We start from the raw sequence: 20584 nt of genomic DNA, 5'->3' as shown, positions 1-20584 counted from the left end.
TCCCAGAGATTGTTTTATTACTGTATTCTCCCTCCTTAGCTCTTGCATATTTCTGTGCAAGTCCATCAGCATGGTTATGACCTTTATTTTGAATTATTTTTCATGAAGATTGGTTAAATCTATCTCCCCAGATTCCCTCTCATCGGAGGATGTCTGGGTTTGTCTGGTCTGTATCAAATTCTTCTGCCTTTTCTTTATAGGCAGTTGGTACGTGTGTCAGCTGGGAGAACCAAGACCCTTTCCACTTGCTCCTGGCCTTCCTTTCCTGGGAGAATGGCGACCCCTAGCGGCTTGTTCTGGGCAGCTGTGCACAGACAGGGTCTCTTGATTCTTGCGTGGCCACTGTGGAGTCAGCTCCGTGTGGTTGCTATGGGCATGGCCACTTTCAGGCTGTTGCTCTGCTATGGCGTGGCCGTGCCAGAGGGGGAATGGGTGGGAGGTTGTTTATCGCCATGAGGCACCTCCAAGCTGTGCTGCTGCCTAGGGGTTAGGGTGCTCGGAGTTCCCCAGGATTCCCAACCTCTGGGCTGAGTGTGCCGGGACTCTTCCATCCAGCTGTGAGGCCCCTGTCCCTTTAAGACTTTCAAAAAGCACTCGCGTTTCTTTTGTCCCAGGGGCGCCGGCTGTGGGGACCTGCTCGCAGATTTTACTGTTCCGTTTCCCTAGTATCCAGCACATCATGCACTGTACGTCTGCGCTCCCAGTGCAGATAACTAGGGCTGGGTGTTTAGCAGTCCTGGGCTCCCTCTCCCTCCCTGCTCCACCTCCTCTCCTCCCGCCTGGAGCTGGGATGAGGGGCATGCTCAGGTCCCACATGGCTGCGGCTTTTACCTAACCCCCTTCATGAGGCGCTGGGTTCTTGCAGGTGTAGATGTAGCCTGGCTGTTGTCCTGTATCTTCTGGTCTCTGAGGAATAGTTGTATTTGTTGTATTTTCAAAAATATATATGTTTTTGGGAGGAGATTTCCGCTGTCCTACTCATGCTGCCATCTTGGCTCCTCTCCTCCAACAATCACTTGATTTTAAGTACAGTTGATTAAACTTCTTTGATAATCGAGGTGGGCCTGATCCAGTCAGTTGAAGTGCCTTAAGTATGGGTCAGACATGCAGTCCCTAAGTGTGTAGTGAGGATGTTTACCATCCTAAGCAACTGTCAAGTGCCTTATGAATGCTGTACACAAACATGGATGCTATGAATGTATATGAGTGCTTTTTATTAAGTACTCATGTGGATTCTAAAAGAAATTTTCTCAGATTTGAGAGTGGACTCATACAGTGATCTTGTACCAAGAAACTTTTATTGACATGAAAAGTAGTCATTAAAAAACAGGGTTTTCCAAAATATGGGAATCTAGTTAGTGAATATATCCCACTTTATCAGGACTCATGCAAACATTATGGTTAATTACTTGTTACAGAAAACAATATCATCAACTCATCTCCAAAGTAGGTTTTTTTCTGTGTGCTATAGCAAAAAATATATACTAGATCATATGTATACTGGGTTTTCACATACATCATCATTTATTTTTCTTTAAAGATGGTATTTCCTTGGTTGAATAGATACCATTTGTTGAGAACTTTAATGCCATAATGCAATCTATACATATCAGAATGAATTTGTCAATAATATATGGAAATATTTTACAAGACGAACATTTTGCTTTTGAAACTATGTAAGTTATACATTAATTTGGGAAAAAACTTTTGATGTTTCATATTCTTAACATTATTATTTCTCAAAATCATACAAGTTTCCAAATATAAATGTTTGAAGAAAACTAACAAAAAGCTAGAAACTAACCCAAAAATAGGGTAGAGGGGCAGAATCTGTGACTGGAAAGAAGCCATTGTTATGTCTCAACATTTGATCTTGCTATTCTAGAATGCACTTTTCCTCTCCAAGTAAAGAATTCATTTCAACTAAGGATTTATTTTCCTAGAATTGAAATAGTCTAGAATTCTGAAATTAAAATATCCTAGAATTGAAATAGTCAAGTGCTATTCCTCTCATCATATTTGAAATTCTTGAAGCAATCCTGAGCACAGAGGCACTTTTATCTATCTTCCTGTTGTGGATCAGTGCTGATCACTCATCAAAATTGAGTGCTAAGACCAAGGCTTTTCTCTCTCCTCAATACTCTCTCTCTAGAGAACGATTAAATCATAAAATGTCAAACTAGAAGAAAATAAAGCGAAAGAAAAAACCTACAAAAGTATCCTAAAATATCAAATGCAATCATTTCTAAGTAAAATAAGCAGCAGTCATAGCCGACCTGTTGCTCTCATTATCCCTGCACTGCTAACGTAGTGCAGTATTGTGTCAGCTATGCTGCTGGACTCTCACAGTCTGAGAGAGGAAGTCTCTTGGGTGTAAACTGCCAATGTGCCTTGACTACCACTGAGAACACTGCATGGAAAGTTTGCTTTATGCCATTTGTTGAAAGCTGGTTTATCTAAGTCATAGCACCTGTAATACACTATATTTTGGATTTGATACTGGAATGAGCCTGGATATGGATTTTTCTATTATAAGTCTATTATAATCCTAATCTAATCTTTAATTATAACCTAGCCATGTGTTCATACATTATTCACTTATCATGATCTTGATTAAACTCCTGCTACAAGACTATTCGCTAACTAGATTTCTTCTCTTCAGTGCTTTGGGAAAATCAGCTCACTGATTGATGTAGATAAAAGTTTAGGAGATTTTTAAAACACTTCCATGCTTTTTATCTGCTAACTCCCATAGAGGTCACATCCAGGGCTCCCATCCTATCCAAGTTCTGCCAAGGATGTTGGGGTCTGTTGCCTGGTCGATCAAGCACTTTACTTGGGCCTCTTCAGAAAGTCCACTCACTGGTTCTTGAGCACGAATGTTGTGATCTTTGCTTCCTCGTGCTACAGCCACATAATCCCCAAAGGCAGGTACCTTCTCATGGCCCAGAAGTAACTCATCACTGGATAAAAGAGGAAATACACATAAGAATACAAATTATAAATTATTTTCCTTTGTTGCCTGCATTACTATCCAAATGTTCCCTCTTGTCACTTACAGAAAAGTTTCTGTTGCTTAGAACCTTGAAGTCAAGAGATTGGATTTGTAGGAAAATACAACATGAATAATGCTATTAACATTTGTTTACAAGTTTTGAGTGGACATATGCTTTCATTTCTCCTGGGTGTATACTTAGGAATAGAATTGCTGGATCAAACGGTAATTCTTTGTTTAACTTTTGAGGAACTGCCAGACTGCTTTCTATAGCAGTTGCATCATTTTACATTCCTACTAGCAACTAATGAGGGCTCTAATTTCTCCATATCCTCACCAACACTTGTTTTTATTTATTTTTAATGTCCATTCTAGTTGGTGTGAAGTAGTATCTCATTTGCATTTCTGATGACTAATGATGTTGAGCATCTTTCCGTATGTTCTTGGCCATTTAGTTATCTTCTTTACAGAAATGTCTACTCAGATCCTTTAGTCATTTTTTACTGGGTTATTTGTCCTTTTATTATTGAGGTACATAAGTTTTTTATGTATTCAAGATACAAGTTCCTTATCAGCTATCTGACTTTTCAGATATTTTTTCCTGTTCTGTGGGTTGTCTTTTTACTTTTTTGATGGTATCCTGTGAAGCCCAGAAGTTTTTAATTTTAATGAATTTTTCTATTTTTTTCTTGCTTGTGGCTTTTTGTGTTATACCTAAAGAATGTCAAATGTCATTGCCAAGTCCAAGATCATGAAGATTTACTCCATGTTTCTAACTACTTTATAGTTTCAGCTCTTAATTTAGGCCTTTGATACACCTTTAGAATTAATTTTTGTATATGGTGTGCGATAGGGATCTGCCTTCATTCCTGCTCCACAGCCATTTGTTGGAAAGGCCACTAAATAGTCTTAGGTGCTTTTGTCAAAAAACAGCTGGACATAGATTGCATTTACTATTATTCAATTGTAAAGTCCATTTTTTCCTTTCTGTGAATCATTTCTATAGATTTCTATTTGCTTTAGAATTTAAGAAAAATGTTAAAAGCTAACCTAATGGCTAACCCAATTTAGGTTCTCATTTAATAAGCCCACACTATTCTCCACACCTCCATGCTATGCAAACCAAGATCACATTCTGGTATGCAGAGAAACATCATATCACATTCACATCCTAAGGATGAAAGCAAATTGAAAACCTAAATCTCCTCATGCACATAAACATACTCTTGTACTAGCCTAAGAACGCTCCTGCTCACACTGGTGCAGATTAATCTAGGTGCTGACCCGTGGCTGAGAGGCAGAGGTAAAGAACACAGGTTTAAGAGATGCCCAACCTTTGAGAAGCCAACTTTCTTCAGCCATGCTTTTATCATTTATAAAATGAAGATAATAATACTAATGTCACACGCAAATATAAAGAACTCAGTGCTTTACACGTTTAGTGATTCTTTAGAAAACAGCGACACATCAGCATTCTGTTCATTCTTTCAGCAAGTAAGTATCTTACCAAGTAATAGCTGCGGGATTGGCACCTGCTAACTTTCTCTTAACGTGATTTATTTTCTGCCGGGGATACCAATTTTTTTCAGTTACATTTATTTCTTGAATCCATGATCCTCCTTTTTTCAGCATTTTCTGTTCAAAATTCTAAAGGAAAAGGACATCCCTGCTTATTATAACAGCATGTATGATCACCTTTAAACAGATTAAACATGCAATGATCTTAAAATAAACAAATATCTGTAACTGGGAAGAGCCATACAGCTTTTATGCAAATTCTAAAGGCAGCACACAGAATCATGCCAGTGACTGCAGTTATGCATAAAACCTTACGCCCTATAATGGAGCCATCACTGGGCTTCATTCATTCATTCTTTTGGGGCTATATTATGAACATTTGAGATTTAAGAGAGTGCTGTCTTTATGATTAAGGAAGACCTCTCATGGAACAGACTGCAAACTAAAAGTTGTCTCAGAGAGAAATCACTGTCACCAAAGCGTACATGATTCCTTTCCTCTGAAACAACAGTTTTCTCCAAATAAAGGTTATGTCTCTCATCTGGTTTTTAGGCCAAATGACCCTAAATGTCAATTTTGAGAAATGCTGTATGAACAAGGTGAATACTCTAATAAACCCAATTTGATGCCTTTCCATCATGGGAGAGGAGATGCTGCATCAGCCGCTGGTGTGTGATAATAAAAGCTAAAAGCACATGTCAACAATCCTACCTTCCAGTTGAAGGAAGGATCCTTCACAAACACGTCCATGGTGCTGGTGAGTAGATCGGGGCGTGAGCGGAAGGCCCTCAGGGCGTGCACCATGACACTGCACAGAATCCCCGTTTCCTTCATTGGTAACATCAGACTGATAAACTGGCGAGTTAGTCGGAAAGGCATCAACTCAGGAACTGGTATAAACTAAAGAAAAGAATACAGATTGAGCAGAATATATGACTGAGAAATCTCAAAATCACAGGCACCAATGAAATACCCTCCCATGACAATTATTCATGTTTACTGGAACATTAACACCTCTTTTCCTGAAACCAGCCACATGGATGTGAATTCACTGTCCCCAAAAGTAATCAACACAACCATCCTAGCAATGCACATGCCCACGTGTGCACACCTACACAGCCAGCAGACACTTACAAGTGCAGTCCTCAGTTTAATGTCAGATGCATGATGTCTGTGTGAGACATTTTGATTAGGGAGCTTCATGAAGCCTCCTTATAACCTTTCCTTTACAGGGAACATTTTATTCTTGGCTCTGATTACATAATTGATCACCACACACCTGAACAACGCCAGAACAAAATTGAGATTGCCCCTTTCTACAAGAATGCCAAATACAACAACTATGACAAAATCAACCTGATTTGTCATTTTGTCTTTAAAAACTACGCATTTCCAGGGGGTATTATAAAGTCCTACTATAACTCCAAACTAGTCAAGAGCCTTGAGAGACAGGTGGGCAGACCTGGGTAGCTGATCCAAACGCATGTCCAAAGTCGATCCCCACCATTCCGCCCGTCTCCATGCTGACCATGAAATTGTTCAGATGTCTGTCCCCAATGCCCAGGATCCAGTGGCTGATGCATATGAGGGCGTGAGAGCTGGCGAAGTGGGAGCGGAGCGCCAGGAAGGCCGCGGGGCCCGCGCTCATTTTGAGAAAGGCCCGCCTGCGAGAGAGAGAGACCATCTCTGTCTGTAGTCTCTGCTGCGTCACCAGCGGGCTGGGGGCATCCCAAGTGTACTTACTTCAGGAGATCAGCCGGCACTTTACTTTCTCTTTTCCTAAAAGATGTGACTGTTTCAGAATGACTAGCTACCCTATGATTTAATAACAGGAAACATACGATTAGAACAAACTTCCTGTGACTTGAAATTTAAAATGTATTGAAGCTGAAATATCAAATTAACTAGATTTTGATGATCTCTCTAAGAAACAACAAAAAATATGCAACTTTGAGAAGACTGAACTAGTTAGTAACAGGAAAACCAAAACAAAACTCACTTGTACATTAGCATGTAGGCGCCAATTTCGTATGTCCCAGACATCTTTGCCAGCCAGTCTCTATAATCACGTGCTGGTGCTTTTGGGTCACTACAACAAGTAGGGAAAAGGGAATCAGCATCGGAAAAATACACAGCATTATGTGATTTCAGAGGCAAAAATCACCAAGAATTCACTGAAAAATAGTGAAGAGGCAGGGAAAAATAAATACAACTCTTAATCATACTTAACATTAACACTGAACCCATGTTACTCTGGATCTCAAATTTCAATGTATCATTATTCATTTTTAATTACTCCTACAGAAACCCAAGTGATTTTCTATGCAAAGACTCAGGCACAAAACAGTCAGATGGAACAAGATGAGCTGAGCACAGTGACGGAGGCATGCAGCTTTACACTGTTGGCCCTGGGCAAGACCCAGAAGAGCGGGATGTGGCATGGCAGGCAAGCCTGCAGGAGGCACCACACCTGCTACAGCTAACAAGGACCACACATCGTTTGGGGAAGACAGGGTGGGTCTGTGTCAGTGGTTGCCAGGCTCTTTCTCCGCCATTTCCAATTTGCAGATACAGACAAAACCCATATAAAGTACAGGACAGTACTGTCTGAAATGACAATGGATTTGAAGTGAATATGAAAAGCTGTTTTCAACTATGCTTCAGAGGCAAAAGATAGTTTCCAAGCAGCCGGAAATAATGTTGTGTTTGTATGTTTAGCCACCTTTGAGTTTGTGTCAAAAGCTTTAACAAGTTTTCCTTGTGTGAAGACAGAACAATTTCACAACACATTACGTAGTAGTTCAATTACTTAAAATGAATCTTTTCTGAGCAGCTACTAAATTAATTTCACAAATAGACAACTGCATTTTAATCTCTTCTAGTTTCATTTAAGTTCTCTTCTAGTTTCAACTGGGATGAAAATCTTTAGTTTGCAAAATTGCAACATGTAAATTAAGAACAGCTATGATTTTACTCATAAGGGCCTGTTTTAAAAAAGTAGAAAATAATTTATGCCATTGTGTATCCTGATAAGCACTTTAAACTCTACTGACACCTGTGTTTACTTTGTGCATTTTCCATCACTATCCCACCTTACTGATGGAGACAGGGGTCAAGCGCCTGCTGTGCCTCAGCACTACACTAGGTTAGCACTGAGGCAAGGCCTGGCGTTTCTGACTCAGACGTGCTGCTCGCCAGCTCCCCTGCCCTCCAGGAAAAGCAGAAGGACTGCAGGCAGGGGACTCAGATGATTGGGATCAAAGTGAGTAACACCGTCCTATTCAGCAGGTCACCCGGGAATAAGAGCTTCATTTACTTTAATCATTCCTGACTGATGAAAATACTGATCCCGTATAAATACTTTTGGTAAAGAATGAGAGTAAAATGAAGAGAATTAGGCCTTGAAGCGATTTATGACCATTTCCTCTTCCTCCATTCTATAGCTGGTCACCAAAACTCATCAGCTTCACCTTCAAAATGTCTTTCAATGTCTTTAATTTTTCTTTATAGAAACAAAAAACAAAGTTAATAATAATTATAAAAATCTGATTCAAAAATACATGTTTGTTGTGAAAACTTCAAAAATATAAAGGGATAAGGAAAACCAAAGAGCACCTAAATCATGACCTAGAATGAATCACTAATAATTCTAGCTGCAGCACTTTCATGCTGGGTGTCCTAGGACAACTTGCTTAATTTCTCTGGACATCAGCTTCCTCATTTATACAGAGGTGATAATAATACTCACCTTGTAGGTTTTTGTAGGACATAAATGACTTCATACGCATTACAAACAGAACAATAATGCTTAAATTTAGCTGTTCATCTTACTTATTTCCTTCAAGTTTTTTTTGAAAGTTAATACAAAAAATTTTTTAATTTAAAATATATGCAACTACTAGTTAGAAACCTCTTCTCCATTTATTTTATTCATCCAGCCAGAGGCAGATTAAACAGGCCAGGGTATGGCTGACAGTGCCAAGTAAAAGGAGCCATACAATGTCACTGTAGAAACAGGGCAGAGGAAAGTGGACCTGGGACAACTGTGCTCCGGGTGGCAGAGGGCTTGAGGGGGCCAAGGCAGAGCTGGAGAAAGTGTTTGGACTCCACACTACCTTCTGTAAGCTGCTTTCTCCTCTTGCGACATGGTACTCAAAAGCAGTTCCTTCAAGGTAACAGTATTTTCTATCCATTCAATTAATCCTAATCTGAAAATGAGAATAAATAATGTATGAACAAAACCCAAACTGCTTTTTCTTCACTAGGAAAAAAGTTCTGCAGAATCAAAGAAAAGCAGATGTCTTCATGTCAACTGTCTACATTAAGACAGTATCACAGAAGTATTTACTGGTTTTGTTTAGCTCCTTGTGAAATCTAAAACCCTGAATTGTCAGGTGACCTCCAACCCTGTCTCAGTACAAGTACACAGGGTTTGGCCTAGTGTTGGAACTCCCATCCCTGTCAATGTGCTCCAGGAGGATGTTGTGCGTGGGGTTGTACCTGGAAGTCATGGGAATGACGTGGTACGTCTTTAGTTGCATGTTCCTTTGACTGCAGGCAGCATCTTGAGAGAGGATGACATTCATGACCTCAAAGAGTTGCCCGATGCGCTGGTCCTGGCGCAGGTCTTCACCCCCCTTCACGAGGAAAGGGTACTCTCTCTCGTCATGGCCACGGATGATGATGCGCTTTGGTTTTCTGATAGAATCCATCACTTTTACCTTAAGTAATTAAGAAAAAATTTTAGGTGCAGTCTGAGCAATTGAGAGAATAGCCCATCATATCATCACTGAAAGAGGAAAAAGAAGGCTGGTGGCACACATTCCTCAAAGAAAGACCTCCTTCTGAAGACCGAGTCAGGTAACAGAGACAAAGAACAGGGAACCCAGGATTAGCGGGACATGCTCACACCCACTCCTGACCCCCAGCAGCCCCCCAGTCCTAGGGACACACACTTGCTTATGAATGTGGGTGCCCTCAGTGATGAGCGATATACAACAAGCTAACTTCCTACAACTACTTAATTCTACATATATTTTATAGTGGATTTACACACACATGTATGCTTTACTCTTTAAGTTTATTACATCCTTAAATATGACTGGTGCTGAAACATTAGAAACATTATTATTATTTATTAAGAAATTCAGGAAATAATACAATCAGACAATTCCACACATTTGAGACCAATATGGAAGCTAACTGTCTTTTCTTTGTAAAGGCAAATATGTCATTCTCACATCTGAAGAACTACACTCCACACATTAGCAAGCCCAGCTCTGATGAGTGGGGTCACGAACGCCGGTACCTACCCGCTCATCAAACCCAGCGATCCGTGCATGGTATTCTGGCAGTGGTTTTCCTTTGCCATCATATTGACCTAAGACAAACCACAGAAGCCTTACTTAGAGATAGCTTGTTCCAAAACCCTGTATTTTAAAACATATCTGTTGATCTAATTTGAAAAAGCTAACACGATAGAACTTTTTACTGAAATTTTCACTTAAAAAAAAATGGACATTTCTTTTAATGCTATTAGTTCTCAATTTGACTGACTAATGGAAGTTAGCTTCCTATTCTAATGGCATAGACAAATTCCAAACAGGAAAAGTAATGCACTGAGCTAGCACACTATTATTTCGAGGAGAATCAATCTATATGTCAGGAGGCTTATATTTTCAATGTTTTTCTTGAAATTGACTGTATGCAATTTACAGCTGTTTATAATAACAAAGAAGAGTGTTTCTCCAAATTTGTTTTTTTTTAAATAGCCACTGGAATGAGAATATGAGTAACCATAAGACAGTATTTTTTTTGTCTGGTGAATTTCAGGCTGAGGAACATGGAATGTACAAAACTGACTTTGAGAAATCCTGCGGTGCTCACATCTGACCAGCATGCATACTTGTCCTCAGTGTCCTGTGCTTTTTCTTGAGGGCAAGTCATTTATCATTATCTTGTCCCTCTCATGGGACCAACATGTGCATCCCCAGAAGTGATGTGCATCTGTACCTGTATCACATTTCTGGAGAAAAGTTATTGAGGAGCGAAGCATGGATATGTTCATAGGAAATTACCATTTACCACTATTATTAGGTAGAAATCTGAATACTTGTCATAATCGGGAATATAAGAAAACTGTAATCTAATTGGACATTTAGTAAAGTATAGTAATTCATAATAGTTACAGATTTTCCTCATTATGAGAAATAAGGTCACATTTTAAATTCTTTAAAAATAAAGAGAACTGTCAAGAACCTGCTACCACTATTTTAGAAATCAAAACTTCCTGCTATGTCACTTTTCTTAAGGTAGTTTTGTCACCCTTCAAGGTTAACTCACCAGGAATCTCCAGCTCATTTCTCAAAAATTCTACTTTGAAGTCACTCAGCCAGGGCGAGCATTCTTTCAGATTCCCAGGTGGCTTTGAGTCTTCACACATTTTTAAATATAGTGAGCTGGCAATGCCATTGAAGTCATGGAGCTTCATTCCAGGAAGCTTAGAACCTCCTCTCCCAAAGTATTTATCAAATTCTCTTCCAAAGGCCTGAAATTAATTAATAATTTACTATAAATAGGAATGTTTAGTTTGGACTTTGGGAAAGGTTCTATCTAGGCTTATGAATGTTTATAAAATAAGCACCCAATTATGTGTTTTCTGTGCTTTTTAAGATTTATAGTTTTGCTTTCCTTGAATGTTTCAATACTCTATAACACCTGAAACCTGCCTTTTGTTTGTTTCTTTGTGTTCACTGAGAAGAGAAAGGCTATGGTAGCAACAGCTTCTAGTCACACAAGGGCTTTAGAAATTTGAGGAAGTCATCTAGCCTTCCTGTGCCCACGGTCTAGTTACCAACCTACATCACTACAGCAACAGGATTTACTACAACTCCTCTTATACAGTTATTTTGTACAAAATGAAGTATATAATGAAGGAAGCAATTCAATAAAAATCACCAGCCCAAAATTCTTCATTAGAGCTAAAGAGAAAAACCATAATCCAGTATGAATATTATTTAAATAATTTATATTTCTAAAAGCAATTATTATTGTAAGTACTTTATCTTGGAACATATCAAATGTTTCTTTGTAAACCTAAAAAACAACAAACAAAACAGAAATAGACTCATAAACACAGAGAAACTGACAGTTGCCACAGGGAGGGAGATGGAGGGACGGGTGAGATAGGTGAAGGGGATAAAGACGCACAGACTTCCACTCATAAAATAAATTAGTCATGGCAATGAAAAATACAGCATAGGGAATATAACCAATAATACTGTAATATCTTTGTATGGTGACAGATGGTAACTACACTCGTGGTGAGCATTTAGTAATGCATTTAATCGTGAATCACTATATTGTACACATAAAACCAATATAATATTTTGGTTTACTATCAACTATACTTCAATATATAAACTGAATATTGATGTTAGTTGATGTATCATCCATACTTAAATAAAATATTTATTTGTTGTAGTCTCCACTCAAATATTTAAATTATTATCCCAGGATTAAAAAAAAAAGTATTACTAACAGCAACTTAATAATCATCAAGAATTACCTGATCATCTTGAATTGGAAATGTTTTTACCAAATTTAGAACTAACCCCACAACATAAATCTGGCATAAATGAAAAATATATGCTCTATTTTAAGACAATTCATTACAGGAAAATTGACATATGAAACATTCCTTCTTTAATCTATAAATGGATTGAAAGTATAGAAACAATATGTAATTCTTGGACTACAAGGAAAGACCAGCTATGTAGCACCAACAATATACCTGAATATGCCCTTAAGGATCCTCTAACATGAAATCTGAGGCAATTCTGTTTGGGTAGATTATTATTTAATTAATTAATGCAAATTATGTGTTGATGTGGTTGGTAAGAAGTAGAAAGTTCTAGATTGATTTTCCAATGTACTAGAAATTAACTTCAAGAGAAATATCCCACTGTGTAGGAATAACAGAGGTGTGCTTCTGGCACGTGACACTCCTTTGGGCAGGACGACACTGCAGTGCTAATCAGCAGCCGGGAAGGACAGTGTCCAAGCACACAGACTTTCAGGGCAGAGTCTAACGGGGGCCAGTGCGCAGAGAAAAGGTGGGCTGTGCACTCAGGGGCAGCGTACAGCACCTGTGGGGCTGTGAAGGCCTGCTCCCCTCAGGCAATGAATGGGACTGCTGCAGATATTCACACACAGGCCCAGGAAATCAGCAGCAGACCCTTCTGCCTCGGGCAGGGGCCCAAGCACACTGGAGAGGTGGGTCAGGGGGTGCTGCTGAAAAGCAGCAGTGCCACAGTGAAATCTTCTCACAGCGGGTGGACTGGCTTTGTTACATGCGGAGACCTGGCTCTACTTTCCATTCTGCCTCTCTCCACTTGGCACCAGGGAAGTCACTTTTTCAGCTCGAATTTCTTTGTTTAAAAAAGGTCTGGCAAACTGCAGCCCACACATAAAATCCAGCCACTGCCTGTTTTTATAAATAGAAGTTCACTAGCGTCCTATTCCTTACATACTGTCCAGGGCTGCTTTCACACCTGATGGCAGATGTGAACGCTTGTGATCGGTGGCTGGTGTGGCCCGCAGGCTGGAGACCTTGGCCTGTACAGGAAAAGCATCAACACAAACACTTCTCCAAACCCAGTGTTCTAGAACTCTACACCTTTTATTAATGCTGGTCCACCAGATTCAAGTAGGTTTACATATCGCAAGTCCTGTTCTGAGACCCTTGCCTAGTCAACATGTAGCAGTCACTGGGAAACAGATTTGATATGATGTGGAGTGATACATGTCATAAAACCAAATACAGAGGGTTTATGGTTTTATCTTCACTTTTAGGATACACTCCTGGTCATGTTTAGGCAATGGATAGTCCTGTATGTTCCTACATTCCTACTTTTAACTAAAACTACCCTAATTAGGAATGACCCGCCAAAATCTATTTCCACTTACTCCAACTACACCATTCATCCATCTAATTAAAGATGCCTGTCCACATCAGGCAGGATAGTAGGTAGTGGAGGAAAGAGACAAACAAGACAAAATCCCTGCTGGTAAGGGTAATTCGGGGGCACAAATTAAGGAAAGAGTTAAAGAGAAATGTGGTTTTCCACTCCTGAGGATCTCCTCACAAGAACTTGCACAGTCATTTGCAGCAGCACTATTCACCATCGCTAAGGAGTGGAAACACCCCAAATGTCTATCAGCTGAAGAAAGGATAAACAAATTGTGGCATATTCATACAGTGGAACAACATTCAGCAATAAAAAGGAACAAAGTGCTGACACATGCTATAACATAGATGAACTCCAAAAACATGATGCACGTGACAGAAGCCAGGTCTCACACTGCATGATTCTACTTATACAAAATGTCCCAAACAGGCAAGTCTGCAGACAGGAAGTAGTTCAGTGCTGGCCTGGGGCGCTGGCAGGACGGGACCCAGGAGTGACTGAGGTCAGGTATGCCCTTTCTCCCTGGAGTGAAGACAGTGCTCTAAATTGACGTGGTGACATCTGAAAGACTCGGTGAGCATTAGAAGAACAATGGCACTGTACACTTTAAATGGATGGACTGTGGGGTATGTGATTTACATCTAATCAGCAGTTAGTAAAAACAACTAGAAGGGTCATAACCCTCTTGGCATTAGAGACTGTGGAACGTGAGAACTGGCAATAGGGTGACCAGGGCCTCTCCTTGTGCTTCCAAACTTCTTGAGGCTTAATGAACAGAGTTTGACTAAAATTGGCAAAAAAAACTTAAGAGCAATTGATGCTAGCAGAGGTGTACATGAGGTATGTCAGGTGATGGAGGAGGAGTGTCTTCTTCTTGGGGACAGCGAGGATGTGTTGGCTCAGGGCAGTTCTGAGGAAAAGGGATGCATAAGCCATGTCTCTGAGCGTGGGCTCAAGATGGGCAAGGGAGGCGGTAAACCCATTTAAAAAGGGGGGCAACACGTGTAAACACGGCAGACATTTCAAGGCTCATTTCAGTCTCCACCTGCACCAAGAGGCTTTTCTGGATTCCCAAACTGAGGGGTGTCCTCCTCCCTTCAACTCCAGAGCAACTTTAAAGTAGATCTCACATTATCACACTGTCCTTACGTCACAGTGCTTTATGGACTGTGCTTGTTATTCAATCCCTTTGAATTCAAGGTCCTGTGTCTTTGTATGTCCTGCAGCACAGGAATCACTCACACTGGACAGAGATAAGTGTTCAAAATAGTGATCAACTTGTATAAAATACAAATACTTTCTTGACCCAATATTTAAATCACTTTGAGAATTGAAAATATTAAGCTACATGTACCCTCGTATCTAAGAACACAGAATGAAGAACAGAATGTAATAAAACCTGAGGTTTACCATTGACCCACCTGCCACTATCTGACCTAAAAATGTGCCATCAATATCTCACAGAAAGCATCAGGTCTAAAGAAAGTTTACAAATCCAACAGATAGATTTTAAAACCAGAATTACTGATAAAACTAGAAAATATGAATATTGTTCTTCACTATGATTCTTTTATTAAAATAGCCATACCTGAATAAACCTTCTTCTAAAAGCCCCAACACCTGAAGCCTCTGGGTCTCCTAAGGCTGTATACATTTTTTCATACATCTTTTCAATTTTTTTTTTATTTACAGGGGTTTTTGCTAGTTCAACTTTGATATCATCAGTCCAGTCCTGTGCAGAAAAAAAAAAAAAAGAAAAATCAAGCAAGATTGCAAGTAAGTTTTATCTAAGTTTGATGCTTTATGTGCTAGAAGCTATTACATTACCTTAAAGAGCATTTCCGGATTAGAGAGCTGTTCTAGGGCACTAATTAAATCTTGAATCACTCCTCCTTGATCCAACTTAGTTTTAATCCTATAAAAAAATTCTAAGTTGAGGTAAACAAGCATCTTCCAAAAACCAAGGCTTATGATTTTTATACACACACACACATAATTATTTACACTTACATATAAAACTATATGTAATCAACTACATAGCACAGGGAAGGAACAATTTTAATATTCAATCTAATATTAGATGAAGCACAAAGAATATATTCTATCAAGAGGTGAGGTTCTTAAAGTAAAAGCAAATCTTAAAAATGATATTGACATTTTGATGTATATAATTTGATACACAGTTTCTGAAATTATGTTATGAAAGAAAAAGCCACTTTCTCAATACACTTTGAAACCTTTTCCTCTCCTTTCTTTTTTAAAGAATTAATCATATTGCAACCAGCTTTGTTGAGGAACAGTGAGGTGGCAGATGGCATGTGCATAGTTCATCAACAACCTGTGACAAAGGTGTGATTCCCTCTGCCTGACTTTTCAGAAACAAAGCACTTTAAGTAATGAGGCAAATCAGCTCATGACAAAGTAACTAGACAAAGAACGTCAACTAACACACTAATATTTACAAAGTATTCCTGAAAAGTAATACTAATGTTGGTATGTGCAGTCAGCTGTCTCGACTTACATATCAACTAAAGAAGTGAAAAGGACACCATGTCTGCAGTCTACTGAAACCTAATTAAGAGGACAGCCTTCTCAGGTATTTCATTAAAGAACAATTTCAGGAACTGATTTCAAAAAGCATCTCAGTTAGTATGTCTCAACTAATAGATTACTATTGGCATGATGGTAGAATGCTTCATGAATAACATTCTTAATTGAAAAGTATTTTAAAAAGGAAAGAAATTCAGTAAAAAATAACATGCCTGGAGTAGTTACATTGAACAAACAGATGTCTAAGATTTTCTATTCTTCAATGACAGCTCTAATTAAATTGAAGAAAACACATGCTTCCATGTGTTTGCTTTTACCATGCACATTTTATAACCTGTAATATTTGATTAACCAATTTTTTAGTTGTATCACCTTGCCACAAACTCCTTATTCTTATGACCAGCAGAAGTATCTTTGAAGGAGTAGTTTTCACTACTTATTATAAACGGATAGACAATTGCCTGTGGATAGTTATCAGCAATCTCTTCCACAGTGTATTGAATGGCAACCGCTTGCTCTTTGTCCAGTAGGGCCACAATGTGGCTGATCCAGCCAATGAACTGCCAGCAAGGAATGCAAGAAATCTAAAACACAGAGAGCCATAACTTACTAATGAATACAACATTTAACAGTGTTTGTTATAAAGTATGTGTCCATTACAAAAAGTATATTTGTTTATAATCAGAAGCATAAAACAGGTGGAAGTATAACAAGAAGTCTTCCCTCCCTCAGGCCTCATAATTCCCATGCCACTGAGGCAATCTTTCAGTTCTTCTACTTATTGTTATGCATATGCATACATACCCTTTATTCACAAAAATGGAATCGGACCAGACCATACAGTTGCTGGGTTTTCTTAATTTACCCCATTTCTCTTAACAGCTGTATAATATTCTATTTTATTTACCTACTGCTCTATAATCAATTTTTAAGATATTTTCCAGTTTCTACTGTTATAGATAATGCTATAATGGACATTCCTATATGTTTATCTCTTTGTACTTGTTCTACACCCAAAGAATCAATTCCTAAAAATAAAATAATTGTGTGAACATTAGCACCTGTAAAAAACATTACTAATTTCCCTCCAAAAAGGTTACACTTTCACTTCTAAAAGTGTATCAGAATGACTACTTTCCAAAATCCTTCGCAACACTGGACACAATTTTTAAATTTACTGTCAATCTAAAGGTGAAAAATATGATTTTAATTTGCATATCTGGGTTTATTTGTCTTATATACTTTAATCATGCATGCATTTCCTTTGACCATATTCTAACAGTCTATTTATTTTGTGAAGTGGAGATGTCAATTCTATCTCTAACATGTGTTGTGAATATTTTTATCCCAGTTTTTTAAAGCTTTGGTATGGTATTTTTTTCTGCATAGTATCATAATTATTTTCCTTTATGGTTCTACTCTTTTGTCTCTTTATTCCAAAACCATTTTCAAAATTTGCTCATATTCTTCCTCAAATGCTTTTTTTTTTTCATTTGCTATAGATTCTAGCTTAATTTTCTTTATATATAGCAACTAATGCTTTTTTCCTCTGGCTTTGTATAGGATGACATAACTTAATTAGCTTTCCATCATCTTTTTTTGGGTATCATTGATATACAATCACATGAGAAACATTACAGTTACTAGATTCCCCCCATTATCAAGTCCCCACAACGTACCCCATTGCAATCACTGTCCATCAGCATACTAAGATGCTATAGAGTCACTACTTGTCTTCTCTGTGCTGCACTTCCTGCCAGTGCTCCCCCTACATTTTGTGCGCTAATCATAATGTCCCTTAATCCCTTTATCCCTCCCTTCCAACCCCCCCTACCCAGTCGCTTTCCCTTTGGTAACTGTTACTCCATTCTTGGGTTCTGTGAGTCTACTACTGTTTTGCTTCTTCAGTTTTTGCTTTGTTGTTATACTCCCCCAGATGAGTGAAATCATTTGGTACTTGTTTTTCTCTGCCTGGCTTATTTCACTGAGCATAATACCCTCTAGCTCCATCCATGTTGTTACAAACGGTAAGACTGGTTTTCTTCTCATGACTGAATAATATTCCATTGTGTATATGTATCACACCTTCTTTTTATTTTTATTTTTGAATCATTAATCTACAATTAAATGAAGAACATTATGTTTCCAGGCTCCCCCCCTTCACCAAGTCCCCGCCACATACCTCTTCACAGTCACTGTCCATCAGCGTAGGAAGATGCTGTAAAATCACTACTTGTCTGCTCTGTGTTGCACAGCCGCCCCAGTGCCCCCCACACACTGCACATGCTAATCGTAATGCTCCCTTTCTTTTTCCCCGCCCTTATCCCTCCCTTCCACCCATCCTCCACAGTCCCTTTCCCTTTGGTAACTATTAGTCCATTCTTGGATTCTGTGATTGTGCTGCTGTTTTGCTCCTGCAGTTTTCCTTTGTTCTTATACTCCACAGATGAGTGAAATCATTTGGTACTTCTCTTTCTCCACTTGCCTTATTTCACTGAGCATAATACCCTCTAGCTCCATCCATGTTGTTGTAAATGGTAGGATCTGTTTTTTTCTTATGGCTGAGTAATATTCCATTGTGTATATGTACCACTTCTTCTTTATCCATTCATCTACTGATGGACACTTAGGTTGTTCCATATCTTGGCTATTGTAAATAGTGCAGCGATAAACATAGGGGTGCATCTGTCTTTTTCAAACTGGAGTGCTGCATTCTTAGGGTAAATTCCAAGAAGTAGAATTCCTGGGTCAAATGGTATTTCTATTTTGAGCTTTTTGAGGAACCTTCATACTGCTTTCCACAATGGTTGAACCAATTTACATTCCCACCAGCAGTGTAGGAGGGTTCCCCTTTCTCCACAACCTCGCCAACATTTGTTGTTGTTTGTCTTTTCGATGATGGCGATCCTTACTGGTGTGAGGTGATATCACATTGTGGTTTTAATTTGCATTTCTCTGATGACAAGCGATGTGAAGCATCTTCTCATGTGTCTGTTGGGTATCTGAATTTCTTCTTTAGAGAATTGTCTATTCAGCTCCTCTGCCCATTTTTTAATTGGATTATTTGTTTTTTGTTTGTTTAGGTGTGTGAGCTCTTTATATATTTTGGATGTCAACCCTTTGTCGGATCTGTCATTTATGAATATATTCTCCCATACTGTAGGATACCTTTTTGTTCTATTGATGGTGTCCTTTGCTGTACAGAAGCTTTTTAGCTTGATATAGTCCCACTTGTTCATTTTTGCTTTTGTTTCCCTTGCCTGGGGAGAGGTGTTCATAAATAAGTCACTCATGTTTATGTTCATGAGATTTTTGCCTATGTTTTTTTCAAAGAGTTTTATGGTTTCATGACTTACATTCAGGTCTTTGATCCATTTCGAATTTACTTTCGTGTATGGGGTTAGACAATGGTCCAGTTTCATTCTCCTACATGTAGCTGTCCAGTTTCGCCAGCACCATCTGTTGAAGAGACTGTCATATCCCCATTGTATGTCCATGGCTCCTTTATCATATATTAATTGGCCATATATGTTTGGGTTAATGTTTGGAGTCTCTACTCTGTTCCACTGGTCTGTGGTTCTGTTCTTGTGCCAGTACCAAATTGTCTTGATTACTGTGGCTTTGTAATAGAGCTTGAAGTTGGGGAGCGAGATCCCCCCCACATTATTCTTCCTTCTCAGGACTGCTTTGGCTGTTCAGGGTCTTTGGGGGTTCCTGTTCCAGTTCGTTGAAGAATGCTGTTGGTAATTTGATAGGGATTGCATCAAATCTGTATATTGTTTTGGGCAGGATGGCCATTTTCACTATATTAATTCTTCCTCGCCACGAGCATGGGATGAGTTTCCATTTGTTAGTGTCCTCTTTAATTTCTCTTAAGAGTGTCTTGTAGTTTTCAGGGTATAGGTCTTTCACTTCTTTGGTTAGGTTTATTCCTAGGTATTTTATTCTTTTTGATGCTATTGTGAATGGAATTGTCTTCCTGATTTCTCTTTCTATTAGTTCATTGTTAGTGTATAGGAAAGCCACAGATTTCTGTGTGTTAATTTTGTATCCTGCAACTTTGCTGAGTTCTGATATTAGTTCTAGTAGTTTTGGAGTGTCATCTTTAGGGTTTTTTATGTACAATATCATGTCATCTGCAAAGAATGACAGTTTGACTTCTTCTTTACCAATCTGGATTCCTTGTATTTCTTTTTTTTGTCTGATTGCCGTGGCTAGGACCTCCAGTACCACGTTGAGTAACAGTGGGGAGAGTGGGCATCCCTGTCTTGTTCCCGATCTCAGAGGAAAAGCTTTCAGCTTCTCACTGTTCACTATGATGTTGGCTGTGGGTTTATCATATATGGCCTTTATTATGTTGAGGTACTTGCCCTTTATGCCCATTTTGTTGAGAGTTTTTATCATGAATGGATGTTGAATTTTGTCGAATGCTTTTTCAGCATCTATGGAGATGATCATGTGGTTTTTGTCCTTCTTTTTGTTGATGTGGTGGATGATGTTGATGAATTTTTGGATGTTGTACCATCCTTGCATCCCTGGGATGAATCCCACT

The 20584-nt window shown here is 38.8% G+C and overlaps 1 protein-coding gene across 3 annotated transcripts in view; it reads right to left on the bottom strand.

Moving 5' to 3' along the window:
* Positions 1-1275: 1275 nt before the first annotated feature.
* PRKDC (protein kinase, DNA-activated, catalytic subunit) overlaps positions 1276-20584 on the bottom strand; it is a 214933-nt gene continuing 195624 nt past the window's right edge. For 2 of the 3 annotated variants that reach the window (XM_036925479.2, XM_057498091.1), the window contains exons 74-86: positions 16405-16616; positions 15310-15397; positions 15071-15214; positions 10856-11060; positions 9826-9893; positions 9014-9234; positions 8629-8721; positions 6513-6602; positions 6257-6328; positions 5976-6177; positions 5225-5413; positions 4503-4642; positions 1276-2963 (exon numbers count right to left, since the gene is read on the bottom strand). In XM_036925479.2, the coding sequence (XP_036781374.2) occupies positions 2759-2963; positions 4503-4642; positions 5225-5413; positions 5976-6177; positions 6257-6328; positions 6513-6602; positions 8629-8721; positions 9014-9234; positions 9826-9893; positions 10856-11060; positions 15071-15214; positions 15310-15397; positions 16405-16616 (1929 nt within the window). In that variant the 3' untranslated portion in view covers positions 1276-2758. Of the gene's footprint in view, positions 2964-4502; positions 4643-5224; positions 5414-5975; positions 6178-6256; positions 6329-6512; positions 6603-8628; positions 8722-9013; positions 9235-9825; positions 9894-10855; positions 11061-15070; positions 15215-15309; positions 15398-16404; positions 16617-20584 lie in introns of those variants that run through there. The other variant, XR_005032648.2, reaches the window with a different exon arrangement.

The sequence above is a fragment of the Manis pentadactyla genome, chromosome 3 (assembly GCF_030020395.1).
Source record: "Manis pentadactyla isolate mManPen7 chromosome 3, mManPen7.hap1, whole genome shotgun sequence".
NCBI classification, from domain to species: domain Eukaryota; kingdom Metazoa; phylum Chordata; class Mammalia; order Pholidota; family Manidae; genus Manis; species Manis pentadactyla.
Note: the sequence above shows the minus strand (reverse complement) of the source record. Positions and strands in the feature narration are given on the sequence as shown.